This window comes from Lacerta agilis, chromosome 2 (assembly GCF_009819535.1).
Source record: "Lacerta agilis isolate rLacAgi1 chromosome 2, rLacAgi1.pri, whole genome shotgun sequence".
In the NCBI taxonomy this organism is placed as follows: domain Eukaryota; kingdom Metazoa; phylum Chordata; class Lepidosauria; order Squamata; family Lacertidae; genus Lacerta; species Lacerta agilis.
Window position 1 is genome coordinate 93430941 of NC_046313.1, and position 18297 is coordinate 93449237.

General features: G+C 42.9%; 2 protein-coding genes across 2 annotated transcripts in view; one reads left to right on the forward strand and one right to left on the reverse strand.

Moving 5' to 3' along the window:
* The window catches only part of LOC117041912, a 54357-nt gene extending 47539 nt beyond the window's left edge, over positions 1 to 6818 (reverse strand). The window contains exons 1-3 of the mRNA XM_033141234.1: positions 6760 to 6818; positions 3221 to 3380; positions 223 to 314 (exon numbers count right to left, since the gene is read on the reverse strand). Coding sequence (XP_032997125.1) covers positions 223 to 314; positions 3221 to 3380; positions 6760 to 6775 — 268 coding nt within the window. The 5' untranslated portion in view covers positions 6776 to 6818. The remainder of the gene's footprint in view (positions 1 to 222; positions 315 to 3220; positions 3381 to 6759) is intronic.
* Positions 6819 to 9332: 2514 nt separating this feature from the next.
* On the forward strand, positions 9333 to 18278 carry LOC117042947 (2-epi-5-epi-valiolone synthase-like). The gene is made up of 5 exons (XM_033142572.1): positions 9333 to 9568; positions 12519 to 13152; positions 14610 to 14843; positions 16086 to 16338; positions 18166 to 18278. The coding sequence occupies exons 1-5, from the start codon at positions 9402 to 9404 to the stop codon at positions 18252 to 18254; spliced, it is 1377 nt and encodes a 458-aa protein (XP_032998463.1). The 5' UTR covers positions 9333 to 9401; the 3' UTR covers positions 18255 to 18278.
* The last annotated feature ends 19 nt before the right edge of the window (positions 18279 to 18297 follow it).

Sequence of the window (18297 nt, forward strand, 5' to 3'; positions counted from 1 at the left end):
GGAAAATTATAAAACATGTGATCACATCTCTATGCTTGCAGGTATGCATCTCATGGTTCCTTGGTTCTATCCAGAATTTGGAACTCCAAATATGCTTTGTGAATAAACATATAGGATTAGATGAAGCCTTTGTTCCGGTTCGCCAAATTTTATCGACATGCAAAGCCTAAACTCCATTATCAATGTGCAAAACTTAGTTATTTCATAATGCAAAGGACTCACCTTCTGCATAGCTTGAGAGCTGCTCTTCATTAGTCTTGACCTTCATTTCACTGAATTGGACATTCAAAAGGCAATCCTTGGATGACATTGTCCTAATAAATGGAAAAAGAAGAAAAGGACCAACTCATTGGAAACTCCTTTCTAAGGAATCCTTAGGCTATGACCCTAGGCTTAATTTTTTTAAAATTTGCTACTGCAATATGTGTTGATGACCACAAGCTTAGCTTGCTTTAGATAAACTTGTGAAGGACAGATCTCATCATGGATACTTCTGGTTTTCAGGTGCCAGGAGCAACTAATAGAACAGGTGTGTATGCAACAACTGCAGCAAGAATCAGCCCAACGATGGAAGCAACAAGAGATACCAATGAAAGAAGAGTGGCAGATGAAACTAATGGATTATGCCGAGTTGGAGAAACTAACAGGGAAAATTCGGAACCAGCAAGACCAGACTTTCCTGAAAGACTGGAATAAATTTACAGAATACTTGAAAGACAACTGCAAACAACTAACTTCGCTAGTAGGGTTGCAAGAAGTTTTTTAAGGCAGACTTTATCAATTGTTGCAAAGTATAATTTAAGAATTGTTGATTTACGATTAGGATTTAATAGTAATAATTATAATCCCAAAAATGCAGTATTAGATAATAAGTGGGGGAACCATTAGTTAAGGAGGAGGAAAGTCTCAGGCTGTTGTAGCCAAATGCTTTCTATATTATATATAAGTTGAATGTTATGTTTGCAATATTTGCAAAACTAATAAAAATTATTATTTAAAAAACTAATAGAACAGGTGTGGGGAACCTTTGGGTCTCCAGATGTTGCTGAACATCCATCATCCCTGGCCATTGGCTATGCTTTCAAGGGCTGGTGGGAGTTGTAGTTCAGCAATATATGGAGGGCCAAAGACTCCCCACTCCTGTAATAGAAGATGGCCATGATCTTCAAGTCCTACTTATAATATTCTCAGAGCCACCTAGTTTGCTGTTGTTAAGCGATAGGAAACTCTGGCATGATCCAGCAAGGCACTTCTTATATGACTATGGCCACCCATGTACAAGAATAGTCATTGTCCAGGCACGACAGACATCAGAATGATGAACCCCTCAAAGAAAATGTAAGCTCTAGATCAGTGGTTTTGTACATTTCGGTGGGATCACTTTGCTGAAGGAGAGCATTGCGGAACCATCTTGTGTGGTTGGTTGTTTTTGGCCACCTAATTGGCATTGCTTGACAATTTTACATGCCTTTATTCCACACTGAGCTAGTGTGGTGTCATGGGTTAGAGTGCTGGCCTGCATCTCTGACTAACCTACCTCACAGGGTTGTTGTGGGTAATAAATGATGAGGGAAAGAACCATGTACATGGTACACCACATTGAGCTCCTCGGAGAAAAAGGCCGGGCATAAATGCAATCATATCAATCAATGTAGATAATTAGTATCACTGCATGCAGCTGTTTTTTAAGGGGTTCGCAACACCAGCTGCAATGTTTGAATAGCCAAACATTCCTCCTCCTTTCAAAGAAATGAGATATGTCTCAGTGGAAGAAAGCAGAACCCCAGAAGGCTTAGGTATGAATACCTCCAGGCTAGCATTTGAAATAGACATCATCTGTTCCTGCTCTGCTCCCCACACAGTCTTCCATAATATAAGAAAAAATTCATAACCCATAACAGATATGCTCAGCTACTCCAAGACTGGAAGAGTAAGACATTTTGGGTAACCTCTTTGCTGCCCCTCGCCAGTGCTTGAACAACTTTAATAAGATAATGTATAGCTATTATCACCAGCAAGCGTTAGTAAGACAACTACCGACTATTATTTCAGCAACAGAACTAACACTCAGTTTTCCCATAACCTACAGACTGGAACAGTTTACACATTGGTAGCTCCTAAGAAATGAACAAACTTTTTTCTCTTCTCCCCCCCCCACCATAGCAGAATATATGCTGATAAATGGGAACTATTTAGCAACCCAGGTATTATTATTATAGCTGAGAAAGGAATAATGACAGTCCCAGTCAGGCTGCTGAATTAATGATACCTAAAATTAGCTTAATTAATTAGTTTAGTTACTAAAGCAATTTAGTTAGCAGATTAATTAATGCTCGCAGGGTAAGTTATTTGAAGACCCAAGCTCTGGTGCACCTAAAAGCACAATCTTTGAAGTGTCTAAATGTTTAATGGAGTTTTATTCCCAAAATAAGGCTGAAGTCCTAACCCCACATATCTGGGAGTAAACCCGATTCAATAGTATACTTGGTTACGATTGCAACCTGTGTAATATTGTAGCCTAAAATAATTGAACAACTGGAGTGGGCCCACATCTACTTCGTATTTGTTTTACATACGTTTTCACAGACTGAAATAAGAGCCATGCTTCACCCATTAAACTTTCTGATCTCCATATTTTCCTGATCTCCATTGCTTGGCTTGAGAGGCACATGAGTAACAATTTTACTTGCATGTCTCATTATTTGCATCATTATCTGACAGGAGTTTAAGTTTGTCATTGTGAGCTCCCCTAAATAATTTTTGCTTGCGCTGAGGAATATAACTCCCCTCTCAATGCTGCAATTTGGCATGGAAGGAAAGCTGTAATATCCCAAAATTGTTTCTTTTGTTCCTTCACACACAAACAGACATGTACACAAACACACCAGCCTTTTACTAGGGGTAGATCAGAAGTGTCATTCTCACCAAACTCTGGTTCTTCTCTCGTTGCAAAACAATCGCAACAGAGACTATCAAGGAAACATTTTCTAACAATTAGATTCCATGAAGAGAAATCACCTAACCATCATGGGCCATTAATAAATATTAATGGGGTGGTCTTTTTTCCAGATTTCCATCAAAACATTTGTGATAATCCCACTCATGGCAGTAAGAGAGCAAACACATAACAATAGATTAAACTATACATTCACAATGTAGAGAAGGTGGCACAAGATAATTAGACTCTCCTTCTGTCACAGCCAAGTGATAAATGTGTTACCTGTTAGAACTTGCCTCTGTTGTCAGGTAAAGGTCCAGTCCTCCTGCTGCAGCAAGAGCTTTCTGCAAGTAACATCCTAGCTCTTCAGGAATTCCAGGGTGACCATGTGCTATCTCTCTCGCTTTCTTGAGGTTCTCAACTATAGACCCAATGGATAATTCTAAAACAAAAGACCGAAGGCAAGAGGTTTTTAAATGAAAATCTGTGAGACATCTCCATTGCTCAGGCACCTACAGGTGATGGTGATGAAGATGAAAAACTTGGTGTGATTTTTAAAGGAAAAAATAGATTTGTAGAAAGCAGTTGGCAAAATAATATGGGTTTACCCTATTATGGGTTGGCATTTTCTAAGTTTCAATTTAAAAAAGGAAAGAAGAACAGGGGCAAAAGTGCTTACTTTAAAGTCAGTGATTTACATAATTTACCTACAAAAGCACAGCTAATTGCTAACCGTGCCTTGCTGCCCGTGAATTATGACCTTGGCATCTCTAGTTTTATAACCCAACTCCACCCTTATGGATTATAACACCAAATGCAGGTCTCTAACATGGTGTGGGAATGATGACTGCCGAGCATCATGCTTGACTACATAATAAGATCAGAAGTGAACATGGCATTTATATATTCAATATGGCATACATAATGGATATTACACGTGCAGAAGTCAATAGGGCACCACATCCTAACACTAGGCAACAACGATGCATTTCTTTATGCAAGCCCATAAAAATGAGCCACTGAGGCATCCCCAGACAACATGCTCAAATGGGACCTTATCTAGACAAGAATTTATGCAAACATTCGTTAATATATCTACTAACAAGCCCTGAAAGGTACATTATCAGGTGCATTCAGTTGTTTTGAGAGGGGAGATCATGTCTAGCTTGTTTCAGAAGACAGCTCTTTTGCAATAACTAGGAGCATCTTGGAAGTAGGAAGCTATTATTCAAACAAGAGTGACACAATCATGCAATAAATGTTAGCAATTCAGATTTCTGACAGTACATGGAATATAAAGCATGAATGTATAATATTCATACCCCCAGAGCAATGAAGACTAGAGGACATTCTAAGAGAAAACAATGTTTTATTACAAATCTTTTAGGCGGCAATGTTTTATCAGCAATCTTTGTCACAAAGTCATATTTCCCCAACATGAAATATTGGCTCAGTGGTTTAGACCACAGTGCCACCTGCATCCCTACTTTTAGTATTAGGTAAATGCAAATTATAAACACATATTTCCTCTATTTAAAAATCATAATTTGTATTTACTTTTAGTATTAGGTAAATGCAAATTATAATTTTTAAATAGAGGAAATGCGTGTTTTGCAGATAAACTAATATATACCTTTGGATATAATAAATTATAAACCTTTGGTGAAGTTCATCATATTAACTTTTGATTTATTCTTTTTTGTAAGCTGCTCTGAGTACTTACTCCAGAAGAACAGAATATACAAAATAATAACAACCTTGGATACTTTGCAAAGCATGTTCCCTAGGAAGAAGTGGGGCACAGATTGAACTCTCCCCCCCCCGCCTGTTATCTGAGGGTCAGAAAAAGCACTGCACAGAATTTAATCATACAACTTTCCACCATTTTCAAAACATCAAACAGATTGAAGATGGGCTGAATGCTGTCCCCTCCCCATAGGTTTGTGGAACGATCATCTGTCACAAAGATTGAGAGGATGTTTGGTAAGCAAATTTTACAAATTCAGTGAGTGGGGAGTGACCAGGGTAATTTCAGAAATGACACACAGGTGGACTGGTTTCCTTGTCAAAGAGATGAAATTCCTAAGAATAACAGTGACTCCCCTATCAGTAAAGGTAAAGGACCCCTGGACGGTTAAGTCCAGTCAAAGGCGACTATGGGGTTGCGGCGCTCATCTCGCTTTCAGGCTGAGAGAGCCTGTGTTTGTCCACAGACAACTGTCCACAGACAGTTGTGCTGTCCACAGACATCACAAATAAACCGGTTTGGCGCAACGGAACACCGTGATGGAAACCAGAGCGCATGGAAATGCTGTTTACCTTTCCGCCACAGTGGTACCTATTTATCTACTTGCACTGGCAGTGGCGTAAGAAGGTGGGGGCGATGGGGGCGGGGCACCCTAGGTTCCACCCTGGGGGGCAACACTTGGCGCACGCCGCAATGCCCAAGCCGAGCCCCGCCGTCCGGTAAAACCCTGAGCAAGTTGCAGAACGAGGCAGCCTCACCCCGCAGCCCACTCGCAAACCTGCTTGGCGGCCTGTGAGCAAGCCCCGGTGCGAGGCCGCCCCACCCCGCAGCCCGTCCACTGCTGGCGGACACCGCTCTGCAGCGTTGGAGCGCCATGCACCGCCGCCAGGCCCTGAGCAAGCTGCAGAGCGAGGCAACCACGCCCCCTGGCATTGCTGGGTTCACCGCCCTGGGCAGCCAAGCGGCTTCCTCCGCCACTATGAACTGGTATGCTTTCGAACTGCTAGGTTGGCAGGAGCTGAGACAGAACAACGGGAGCTCACTCCATTGTGGGGATCGAACCGCCTTCTGATCAGCAAGCCCAAGAGGCACAGTGGTTTAGACCACAGCGCCACCAGCATCCCTATCAACAAGGTACCAAGGTCCCAAATTGGCAAACCTGGGTCAGGTCGGCCTCCTGCCCCCCCCTTACCGCCCCCTGAAGGTCTCAGTAATACAGACTTGGGCTGCTGCTTCATCCACAATCAAATTGTGGATGACTGAGGCTTTATTATGGGATGACCTAGAGTTCAGGATCAGCACACACATATCCCACATACAATGGTCGATTGGTGTTTGTTTCTAATTTATTTATTTTTTAATTTCCCCTTGCTTTAAACTTTTTATGATTTATTGTCTGGTTTTATGTTTTTATGTAGTTGTAAATTGCTGTGACACTTTTTTTACGATACAGTGGTATATTGATATTTTTACAAGCAATAAATAAATAAAAGACAATTAGGAAGGAGAACTGGCTAATATAAGAGCCTAAATCTTGTTGGGTGGGAGAAGGACCAGAAAAGCTTCCAAATGTCTAAAGTCCCTCTCCTTACATGGGTGGTCTTACCTCCAACATCATACATTCCCTCTAGCAGCCGCAACGAACCAAGAATTACTTTGTCCACTTTTGATGACCCGGGTACTTGTCAGGCCCTGCCCTTACCTAAAACAACCACCAACTACATCAAAGTCTGTGACTGCAAGTAACGGTTACAAGACGGACAAATAACAACAGTTTAAAATCATGGCCAGGCGGGGAAGCACCGTTACGAATACACTCATCTCCTCCCAGTCACCAGCTCCATCCTTTCCCACCACTCCTGGACAGAGAAACAAACCAAACCAAAACAACAAGGCTTCAGATAAAATAAACAGTTCAACCAACTTAACGTCACAACAAAATGTCTTCTCCCGCCCCCTTTCGTGATGCAGACCCAACTTTGAGGTTGAAAGACACCTCTCTCTCTCTCTCTCAAAGAAAAAAAAAAAGTGAAACAAAAGGAAGTTGTTCAGAAGTAATGATGGGAAGGGTTACCTGCAAAGTGTGGCATTGTGGTATCGTTCACCCAGGCTCCTGGAGATGTTGCTGCTGATTGTAGGAGATCAGTTTTGCAGAGCTGGGGAGGGGTGCATATCTTTTTGTCCACGTGACGGGCTGGGCCAATTATGCCAGCACGTTGGAGCCTGTGGGCCCTCTTACAGAACGACTTGGCTGAGGTGCAAGATCAGCAAGACTTTCTGCCGCCCTGGGGCATTTTCAAAATTTGCTCTTTGTCCAAGGAGTATAAGGACTTCTGACAGTATCACACGGCGGCGGCGGCAGCACATGTGCTCGTTTGTTTTATATAAGGTGATATAAGTTGATCTTGGAGAGGGGGCCCCTCATCGAACGAGATGTGTGCCTGGGATCTGAGGAAGGGACCAGCAGGTGCACTGAATACAAAATGAGACCATTATGCTGGCCGTCATGAGGCAGGACACGCAGATTAATTACAGTTGGAATCTGATGGGTCGCTTGTAAGTGTTTCGGGGGCTGCAAGAGACTGGCCAGAGATAGTAGTAATCACAGCAAAGCTTTGATCTGACCTAGCACAATGACAGTGCTTTTGCTTTTGTCTTGATGCATTACCATTATAAAGATGGTAACTGCTCCACATGTGATTTAAAAGGAAACAAAGAAGCATGGGTTTTATAAGGTGTACAGGGCTCACTTGACAAGTTGATGGCTTGTTTTAGGCAGTGCCAAAGGAGCTGGAACATATTGAAAGGGCACTAATTACAGCACCTTCTAGTTTATTTTCATTATTATTAGGATTAGGCTTTCTCACCTACCCTTCAAAATAAGGTCCCAGGAAAGGCTGTTGTTGTTCAGTCGTTCAGTCGTGTCCGACTCTTCGTGAAGGGGCAGGAAAGGCTACTGTGACATAAAAATACAATATTACACCTCTCCTTTTTGGCTTTAAGGTCTTTTATGCAACACTTTCTTTTCAGACCCCATAATGAATGTCCTCATTGGGAGATAATTTCACCAGTTACAGGGTTTTTTAGTATTTAGCTGATTTAAATTCAGTACTGATCCCTGTCATCAAGCCCTTTGGGAGGGCTTCATCCAGGGTCTCTAGATCCCTGCAATGGGCCAGTGTTTTGCCATTGATGCTTCCAATAAAAAATGTGTAAGGGATATGCTTGAGATTACAGTTAAAAGGCTAGCAGCAGCTAGACAGGTGACTGGGAGTGGCCACTGGGACCATATAACACCAGCCCTGAAAGACCTACATTGGTTCCCAGTACGTTTCAGAGCACAATTCAATGTGTTGGTGCTGACTTTTAAATCCCTAAACAGTTTCGGCCCTGTATACCTGAAGGAGCATCTCCAACCCCGTCATTCAGCCTGGACCCTGAGGCCCTCCTCCGAGGGTCGTCTGGCGGTTCCCTTACTGTGAGAAGTGAACTTACAGGGAACCATGCACAGGACCTTCTCTGCAGTGGCACCCCCCCCCCCCCGTGGAACACCCTCCTATCAGATGTCAAGGAAATGAACAACTCTCTGACTTTCAGAAAACATCTGAAGGCAGCCCTGTATCGGCAGGTTTTTAATGTTTGATATTTTACTGTGTTTTTATATAAAGAGCTGCTGGAACTCACCATGAACGCTTCCCTTTTCTGTTACAATGGCAATGACACCCAGCTGCTGGAAGTGAGTTTGTTTTTTGAGATGCTTTGGACTAGAAGACAATGTGGCATCATCAGCTGTGTGACAGTATAACGTAGTGGATAGTGCTGCAATTTGGGCGGGAAGACCTGCCCTCAAGTCACTTCTTAGACATGACCTTGAGGCAATTAGTAATGTTTCAGCCATGTCTATTTCATTGGGCTGTTACACCAATAAAATGAGGTGGGGGGGGCAGAGGTGCATTACTCTGGGCCACACTAAGGGCAAGTGAGCTACAAATGTGACAAGAGATGAGGAGAAAACAGAGATTGAGAATTCTCTTGAAGATGATCTCATGCATTTATTTTCCTGCATTTACAAAGAGCTTAATATTTTTTTTAAAAAAAAAAATCTCTAGGAGTGCTCAATATAAAACAAACGATATGTTTAGAAAACACAACATAAAACCAACAAAACAGGAGCACAGAAGCCCATAAGAACAAATATAAAACACACAATTCAACAGGGCCTAATTATCCAGTTCATAACAATATTATTTGGCTCTATCACAAATACGTTCAAGGCTTACATAAAGTTGTGTTATAATCAAAAGGGTCAGGAAGTTGAGATAAATTCCAGGAATACTCCTTTTTATGGCATAGAAATGATTCAACATTAATCACTGCCGTTTCGTTGCAGGGCCTCCTGTAGGAAGTTAATTTGTGCACTCTAATTGTACTTTTGGAGCATTATAAAACTATTGAGTTATACAACCCTAGGCTCTGCATTTTCACTGTATGTGTGTGTATGCACACGTGAGCACGCAGGTCCGGGTGATGTGACCACCCCTCTTTCATGTGTACAGATTAAGTAATGATAGTTTTGTAATTCCCCCCAGCCCAACCTTTTTCATTCCATCAGGTAAGGAACACCTCCCATTCCAAACTATGGTCCCCGTGGAGCTTTTATAAGCAAACAGCAAGTCCCCCTCTTACCAGACACCTCTTGAACTAGACATTGCAACCATGCCACAGTCCAAAGAGATCTTCTTGGCTGATATGAAATCTGGAACACAGGGTTCCAAGCAAACGGACTTCCAGCTAGTGCGGGTCAGAAATACTTGGTGCCGAATCAAGAAAGATGAAATCATTCATGATGCTGAGAATGAGATCGTGGTCTCCCAGGCTAAAATGTAAGTAGATGAGGTTACTACTAATAATAATTTTTATTATTTACACCCTGCCCATCTGGCTGGGTTTCCCCAGATACTCTGGGCAACTTCCGGCAAAATATAAAAACATAATAAAACGTCAGACATTTTATTTGTACAATACTGACTCTGTGATGTGAAGCAACAGATACACTATTCCTCTTATTTGGGTTAAGTAATCATTCATGGCCTCATTGAGGTATTAGATGTCGATGCCTAGATTATTTGTTCTCATATATTGTCCTGACGAGTGTCACTGCTAAGCTTTCAATTTCAATATCAATATTGACATGCAGCCCAATCCTAGGCATGTTTACTCAGAAGGAAGTCTCCCTGGGTTCAATGGGGCTTATTTCAATGTAAGTATTGTACTGGGTTTTCTTCTTGTTAACGTTTTAATCTTTTTTTCTGTATTTGCAAATTTAACAAGGAAAAGGATAAAAGATAAAATACAATTAAAGAAGAGAGAGAAATGGAAAGAAACAAAATAATAATATATAAACAATGCTGATAATATGGGTAGACCGTCACCAGCTCCCACTGCGGATACATTGGCCTTCAGCACACAAATATTAAAATTAAACATACATTATAAGCCTTCCATATGTCCGAGTAGGTATCCACGCAAGATTAATGCCTATATGTAATATGCTTTAATGTAGCCGGGGTGGTAAGGTCCTCAAACAACTGTGTAATAAGTGGTAGCTATTTATCCCTCAAGGTTTAGAGTACATAGGTCTCTTAGCCATCTGAGCATGGCTGAAGTTGGAGACAACCCTTTGAATTCAACAGGGTGGAAGCAGCCTATGGTCGGATCTGCAGCCTAGTCAGAATAAGAAACAAACCAGTTTCGATTGAGCATAAGTACCAAGGCACAAAAAAAGGAGACTGCAGTGGCATGACTTAATGATGTTGCCTCTCTCATTGTTGTGCTGAAGCTTTCTCTAATGCTTGGAAAGTCTTTTGAGCTAAAATGGAATTTGATTGGGGTTGGAGGAGGGGTTGGGAATTGAACGGAGAAGGGCTTTTCGATGGCAGACATCTCCAAATCCACAGACACGGGTAATGAACTCCAGAGATGGGGGAAAACAAATACAGCGATACTAAAAACCACCAGCTTGATCAAAAAGCATAATGCATTTGTCATAAACTTCCAAGTGAAGTTTGCATCCTGCAGCAACATTAAAGGGGAAAAAATGTCACAGATGGGTGAATGTCTGACAAGTTTCCCCCTAAGGACAAACGTTGCTTTCTGTGCAGGAAAGTCATCTCTCCAGTTAATTAACCTTTGAGTGTAGGACAACCTCCTTCTTCTTGGAATAGAACACATTTGTGACCATTAAATATTAACCATGTATTACTTCACATATTGCAGATTTCCACAATATTTGCAGTTGTGTAAAGATCATAATCATCTTTGTAGAATCAAGATGAATTTCGATGTAGACCATCCACGGTTACAGATTTTTAGGCTGCATTTTACAAAGGTAGAAACACACTTGGGTTCCTGTTCGTTCCGAGCCACTGTGGAGCTGTCAGGTTCTAGCGGTGCAATGACGCTGTTCGTATAACCTTGCCAGCAACAGTGTGAGTGAACTACAGAGATTCTTTGACTGCTACACAGAACTTATGACAGAAATAATGTGTTTGATTCCCCGCTCCCCCGCCAACTTGCAATTTTATGCTTACAACAACCTTGTGAGGTAAGGTAGTCTGAGGTGGTGACTGGCTCACAGCCACTCAGTCAATTTCACTGCTGGGTTCTTAAGCGTGTCTCTCCACTTCCAAGTCTGACACAGTAACCACTACACTGCACCTAATTAGGCCCACCAGGCCTCCCCAGTTGGCCTTGTGACATGGTTAGCCCAAACCAATGCTCACCTGTCCATTACCTGACAACACACAGCATCAGGAGCAAGGCAGAAAAAAACAGAGATGCTAAATTCAAAAGAAAACAAATCATTCCTTTCCAGCTGCTGCTTGACTTCAGCCTTTTTAAAAGTTGGCACCTTCTTTTGTTGCCCTGCATAGCGACAGAAAAAGACATCGAACTGAAGAGTAATATACCGGTATATATAAAAGATCACACTGAGGCCCCATCAGCGGTACCCATTTAAGGCAGACCACTTTAAACGAACATGGCTTCCCCCAAAGAATGCTGGGGAAACTCTTGCTTGCTAAGGGTGCTGAGAATTATTAGGTAGCCCTCATTCCCCTCACAGAGTTACGATTCCCAGAGTTCCCTGGGAAGAGGGATTGATTGTTAAACCGCTCTGAGAATTGTAGCTCTGTGAGGGGAATTGGGGGTGGGGGTCTTCTTACAACTTATGGCTGTGGTAAATCAGGTATTTCTTTTCATGGTAGCGAGAGGTTACCATTTTGTTCTCCACGGTGTACCCCCTGGGAATTATGTTATTTCCTCTGTACGTGATTTTGTAGACCCCACGGAAAGAAAAAGAGAGAACCCAAGGCTTTAGAAAAGCCACAGAAAGAATTAGCAGAGGAGAGAGAAGTGAAATCTAAGAGCGCTTATTGGGGGAAATGGCAACCCCTCATTTGTTCACATTTGTTTCCCCCCCCTAAAAAAGTGCCTCTGTTCTTTAGAAGGACACCACATCTAGATGTTTCATAATGCTAGGTGCATTCCAAGGGAGAGAAAATGGCAGCCAGAGGAGGGGCCTTTCTAGCTCCAAGGTGGCAGTGAGAGGGCAGTGTGAATAGCTTTTCAACAAGATTAAAAGGAAATGATGCTGCTGTCACTGAAGGTAAGTGTGGGTCTGATTTCCAGCAGGGTCTCCATTAAATGGATTCTGCCTTTCACGTGCAAATGTGAGAGTGAAAACTGTGGAGGGCATTTTGGCTCAGCCGTAGACAAAAGTAATGCATATCCCATACTACTCACACACACCCCATCCTCAAAATTCCCTAACAGATCTGAAACTGTCTCAGATGGAGAGATATCCTGGACAGTGGAAGCACCTATCTACCTTTGCTATAAGGTGGTGGAAACACGCGGTCTCCTGGATCCCTCCAACAAGACATTGCTGTACGGGCACATCAGAGATCCAAAGGAACTGGAGAAAGCCCTTCACAACGAAGAGGCCCAGAGGCGTTTCATTGTAATCGATAAGACGGTCGACGACTTGTATGGCACCACAGTCAGAGAATATTTTGAAGCAAACTTGGTTCAGTATAAAATCCTTTCCCTGCCCACCACAGAAGAGACCAAATCCATGGATTTGGTGCTTGATATTTTGCAGGAAGTGCAAATCTTTGGCATCGACAGGCGTGCTGAGCCTATTATAGCAATTGGTGGAGGGGCGTGCCTGGATATTGTGGGGCTGGCAGCATCGCTTTACAGGAGGCGCACCCCTTACATTCGTGTCCCCACCACCCTCCTGTCCTACGTGGATGCCAGCGTTGGAGCAAAGAACGGCGTCAATTTCCTTCAGTGCAAAAACAAGCTCGGGAGCTACGTTCCTCCTGTTGCCACTTTCCTTGACAGAGCCTTCCTCAAAACAGTCCCCCGCCAGCACATCTCCAATGGACTTGGGGAAATTTTAAAGGTATGTTGGTTTTGCTGCAGAGACTCCTTCCTCACTTTCACCAACTGCTTTCAAACACTCTCTGCTCCTTGCAAGCTCATTTCCACGGATGCTCCCTGTTTGTTTGTTTGTTTGTTTGTTTGTTTGTTTGTCTGTCTGTCTGTCTGTCTGTCTGTCTGTCTGTCTGTCTGTCTCACAGTGATTTTTGCTATGTGGCTCTTCAAGAGGAAACTGGAAGGACAGGCCTCTTTCATTTATTGTTTCTTCAACTCTCTGCTACTCCTGAAGTGGCGCTTACAACACCTTTCACCCCTTCCCATGCACATCCCTCTACACATGGAAATATGTAGTCCCGTGAAGCTGCCTTATGCTGATTGGTTGTCTCTTTAGCCCAGGCTTCCTCAAACTCGGCCCTCCAGATGTTTTGAGACTACAGTTCCAATCATCCCTGACCACTGGTCCTGCTAGCTAGGGATCATGGGAGTTGTAGGCCAAAAACATCTGGAGGGCCGAGTTTGAGGAAGCCTGCTTTAGCCCCCAGTGTTTTCTGACTGGTAACAGACCTCCCATCATGCACATTGCTACTGCTTTCCAGGAGGTATACGAGGAAGGGAGAAGCAGCAGTGAGGTTAGTGTGGTGCAAACACACCAGCAGAAACACCAGGTTGGCTCCGCCAGTGCATGTGCATTGCAACAACTTCCCCACTGTCTTTTCGCTCCCCCTCTATCTCCCATTAAGCAGCAGTGATACAGGCGACAGGAGTACAGGTGAGTGTCCCCACCCCCATCAACTACTTGGCAATAGCAATCCAAGACTTCAGGCTTGGGTCTTTCCCAGCCTTCTTACCTTGACTTCTTTGCCAGGGATGCCAGGGATTAAATTTAGAACCTCAAGCATGCCAACTATGCACTGTACCACTTAGCTATGGCACAAGTCTTGTCTGATCTTGTCCTCCCCAATTCTTGCATATCCAGAGTCACTCTCAATGCCGCTACCTTGCTTTTTATATTCTGTTCCCTGTATTGCAAACATCTTCTCCCTTCCTGCATTCACTGCTTATCTTTTACATATTCAGAGTCTCCCCACAAAACCCACTCCATTCATTTCCTTGGATCACTGCATGTCAACTGTTACACAGAGAGCACATCACCCTCCTTCCCTCTATCTGTACCTTTGTTGTTTCTTAATCAGACTCTGCCCAATGTCTTAGCATCTGTCCCATATATTTGGGTGAAATGTCTACAGAACAAAACTGCTGCTTCCATTTCTCCTGTGACTGACTTTCACTCCCAAAATATAAACTTTATGTGCATGCTAAAGCCACTCAAATTGCCTGTGATCATCTCTGAGATCTACTCAGTCTCTGTTTTATGTCTACAGTGTGAGGTCCATGCTTTCAAAGCAAGCTTCTTCCTGGCATTATTCTACTACCCTCATTCAGTCCACTGCAACCCTTCTTTCTTTCTTTTTGTTCAAGATGGCACTAATGAAACACAAGGGTCTGTTTGACTTGCTGAAAAGTCATGGGAAATTCTTACTGGATACCAAGTTCCAGTCGCACAGCGGCTTAGTTGACCATGGTGACGCTGCACTGAAGACAACCCGAATTGCCATAGAAACCATGCTGGAAGAGCTTGCCCCAAATCTGTGGGAAGATGATCTGAACAGGCTGGTTGATTTTGGCCACCTTATAAGCCCAGAACTGGAAATGGTGAGGAGGAGATGGCATATTTATTGTCGAAGAACATTTCTATCCTGTCTTTCCACCCAATGGGCTTACAATAATAATATCTTAATTGCACGCTTTTGCATTTTTCAGCTTGTGACATATCACTACTTGTACCCTGAAGTGTGTGATGCCATTGGGTGGAACTTAGTGTCACAAACTATTATGATTGTTCTGTAAGCGCAAGGATTTCTGCTTGCCAGGTGAAAAGATCCCCCCTTGCCTCCCCGGTGCACTATTTTGGGGGTTCTCCTGAGCCCCCCCCCCCCGGAGCTAGTTGTGGGGGCACAAGGGGAGGGGAGGGGGCAAAGCAGAAGTCCTAGCTCTGGCTCCCGCTAGTGCAACTATTTAACTGAACCCAACCCTTTGCTTTTATATAACCAAAAATATTCAGCAGGAAGCACTCTACACATGACAATCACATGTACAAGTGAAATTATTATTATTATTATTATTATTATTATTATTATTATTATTATTATTATTATTATCTTATACCCCGCCCATCTGACTGGGTTGCCCCAGCCACTTTGGGTGGCTTCCAGCATAATAAAACCACAGCACAACATCAAACATTAAAAACTTCCCAATACAGGGCCTGCCTTCAGGTGACTTCAGTAAGTTGTGTAGTTATCTGTTTGACATCTGATGGGAGCCACAGCCCCATTTCCCCCATACATGCAATTATCATATGAGGTGTTTGACAGGGGGCTGGGTTAGCATTTCCTGCCTTCTCCCTTAATATCACAGACATTGGTTTCCTTTGGAAGGAGGTTTATGGCATTTTGACATGTTTGGGCTTATTTACAAATGTACAGATTGACCATAGGTGTAGACACAGGTTAAACACACCAATGGGCAAGTCCACTGTTCGCACATCAAATCTCCAGAGAGACAACACATAGCCCTCAAACATTGCTAGCTTACAGAGTCCAAACTCAACTCTCTGAGTCACCTTCTCTAGATCACAACTGCATTTTTTTGTTCTGCACTCTCTAGCTTGCCACGTCCCCCTGGCAAGGGGAGGGAATATGGGTGAGTCATATTCTCTGACCATTTCCTCTCCTCTTTGAGACATTACATATCTAGCAATGTTGCCCCTGAGCTATCAAAGAACTATTGCAATCCTTCTGGCCCCATGAAACCTCTCCTGTCTAAATTCCCAATCTCACAACCATATTGATATGCTATATGCTATAATCAATGCTTGTGCGTCCTTCATTTCAGAGAGTTTTACCAACGCTGATGCACGGAGAAGCTGTGAATATTGATATGGCTTTCATGACTTACCTGTCCCATGTGAAGGGATTTTTGAGCGACAGCGAGAAGGCTCAAATCATTCAGTGCATGGTCGCTTTGGAGCTCCCGGTGTGGCACAAGAAATGCACATGGCATCTTATCAAAAAGGCCTTGACGGAAAGATTGAAGCACAGCGCTGGGCACATGAGAATGCCTCTCCCAACTGGACTAGGAACAGCAGGTGAGTCATTGCTGGGGCCATCTGCTTTAAGGGCAAGCTGAGAATGGCATGCTTCTTTCTAAAACACAATATTGTTTGTATTTCGTTCTGAAGTCCAGACCATTCTAAAGGCTCAGGATGTGGAGCAACAGAGTGAAAAGCAATGTGTAAAATAGATAGATTAGATAGATAGATAGATAGATAGATAGATAGATAGATAGATAGATATAGATAGATAGATAGATAGATAGATAGATAGATAGATAGATAGATGATAGAGACAGACAGACAGACAGATGATGATGATGATAGATAGATAGATGATAGAGTAGATGTCTTACTGTTATCTTCCATCAAGGATGTGTCTGGGCCAACGTAGAGAATGTGTGGGCCAAGTACCACCCACACATGCCCAATGAGGGAGGAAAGGGCCCCCCAGGAGAAGCCCTCTCAAACCTGGAGCCAGCTCTGCTCACGAGGAACTTTTCGATGCACTGCATTATGTGTTCATATATTTAGCAAATATATTTAGCAAATATATGAATAGGCTCTTGCCAGACCTTTTCTCCTGGAACTCTGGTTGCAGTCTTGAAACCACTCACTCCAGAGCAGTTCCAACAGAGTTCTAATCTTGGTTCTTTTTTTTTCTTTTTTTACACTGGCAGTGTTTGTGGGAAGAGGGAAATGGTGGGGGTGGGGGTGGGGAGAAACCTCTGCACCTGAAGTCTCAACCATTGCAACCCCACAAAAGGGATGTAGTATAATACATTAGCATGCCCGTCACACAATTTGCAGTTCCATGCTTATAGTTTTAATTGGGTTCCCCTTTTAATTACAACCTTTTAATAAACTATGACAAAGCATTTCCTTCAGATATTATACAACCACCAGAATTATTATACAACCTCCAAGATGTAATTAAACAGGCAACTTCAAGTAATTGCATTAGGGTTGACTAATTCCCTTTGTAAAGCTTAGTGGGTATCAAAAGCATTTAAGCAGCATGTGTAATTCCCATTACAAAACCAGACTTAGGCTCCAACCCTGTGCACACTTACTTGGGATTAAGGTTAGCAAGTCTGGAAAGACAAAATTCTGATAGTGGGCAATCTGAAAGAGCCAGGAAGAACAGCTGACAGAAAATGTTTTCTTCATCTAAGACAGGGGCAGGGATCCTGTGGCTCTCCAGGTCCCAACTCCCATTAGCCTCAGCCAGAATGGCCAATGATCAGGGATGATGGAGTTGTAGACAAGGAGGACCACAGGTTCCCCATGCCTGTTCAAAGATGTACAAGCACTGCAGATAGTTGTGAGTCCCTTGCCATCAAGTGATAGCACCCACCCCTGAAGCCACCTTAGCTCTACCTAACAGAACCATGTCACAAGCACAAAGCAAGAACTAAGAGTGATTACAAAGAAGATGCAAACAGGACAAGTCTATCTGCAAACTGCCCAATAAGTCACATGCATAGCTCTCTGATTTTTTTTTAAAGGAAGTAAGCATTCAGAAGACATTTAACCACAGTGGGCAATACGGAGGAGAGTCCAAGGATCGCCAGTGAATCCATGGACAGAACACAAAATGCACACATAGCCAAGCAGCACTCAAGGAAGTGAACAAACTTAGCTGCAGACCATGGATTAAATAATGATATATATTTTATGGTCAATTAAGCATTCACAAAATGTTTACTCAGGGCAAAAATGCGCACACTCACACTGCAAATACAGAACTTAAACACACACAAAAAACTGCTTAAATTACCAGAAACAAAAAGAAACTAGATAACTGTACAAATCTTAGTTTGGCACTATTTTGGATTACTGATTAGAACTTTTGCTTTCCAGATATATTCAACGACATCAGTGAGGAAACCCTGGAGAGGGCTTACGTTCTCTGGACCAGTGAATGCAAAAACACCTCTGCAGAAGCATGAATATAATGGAAGCAGATGAAAACACCAGTGCAACAGGCAAATT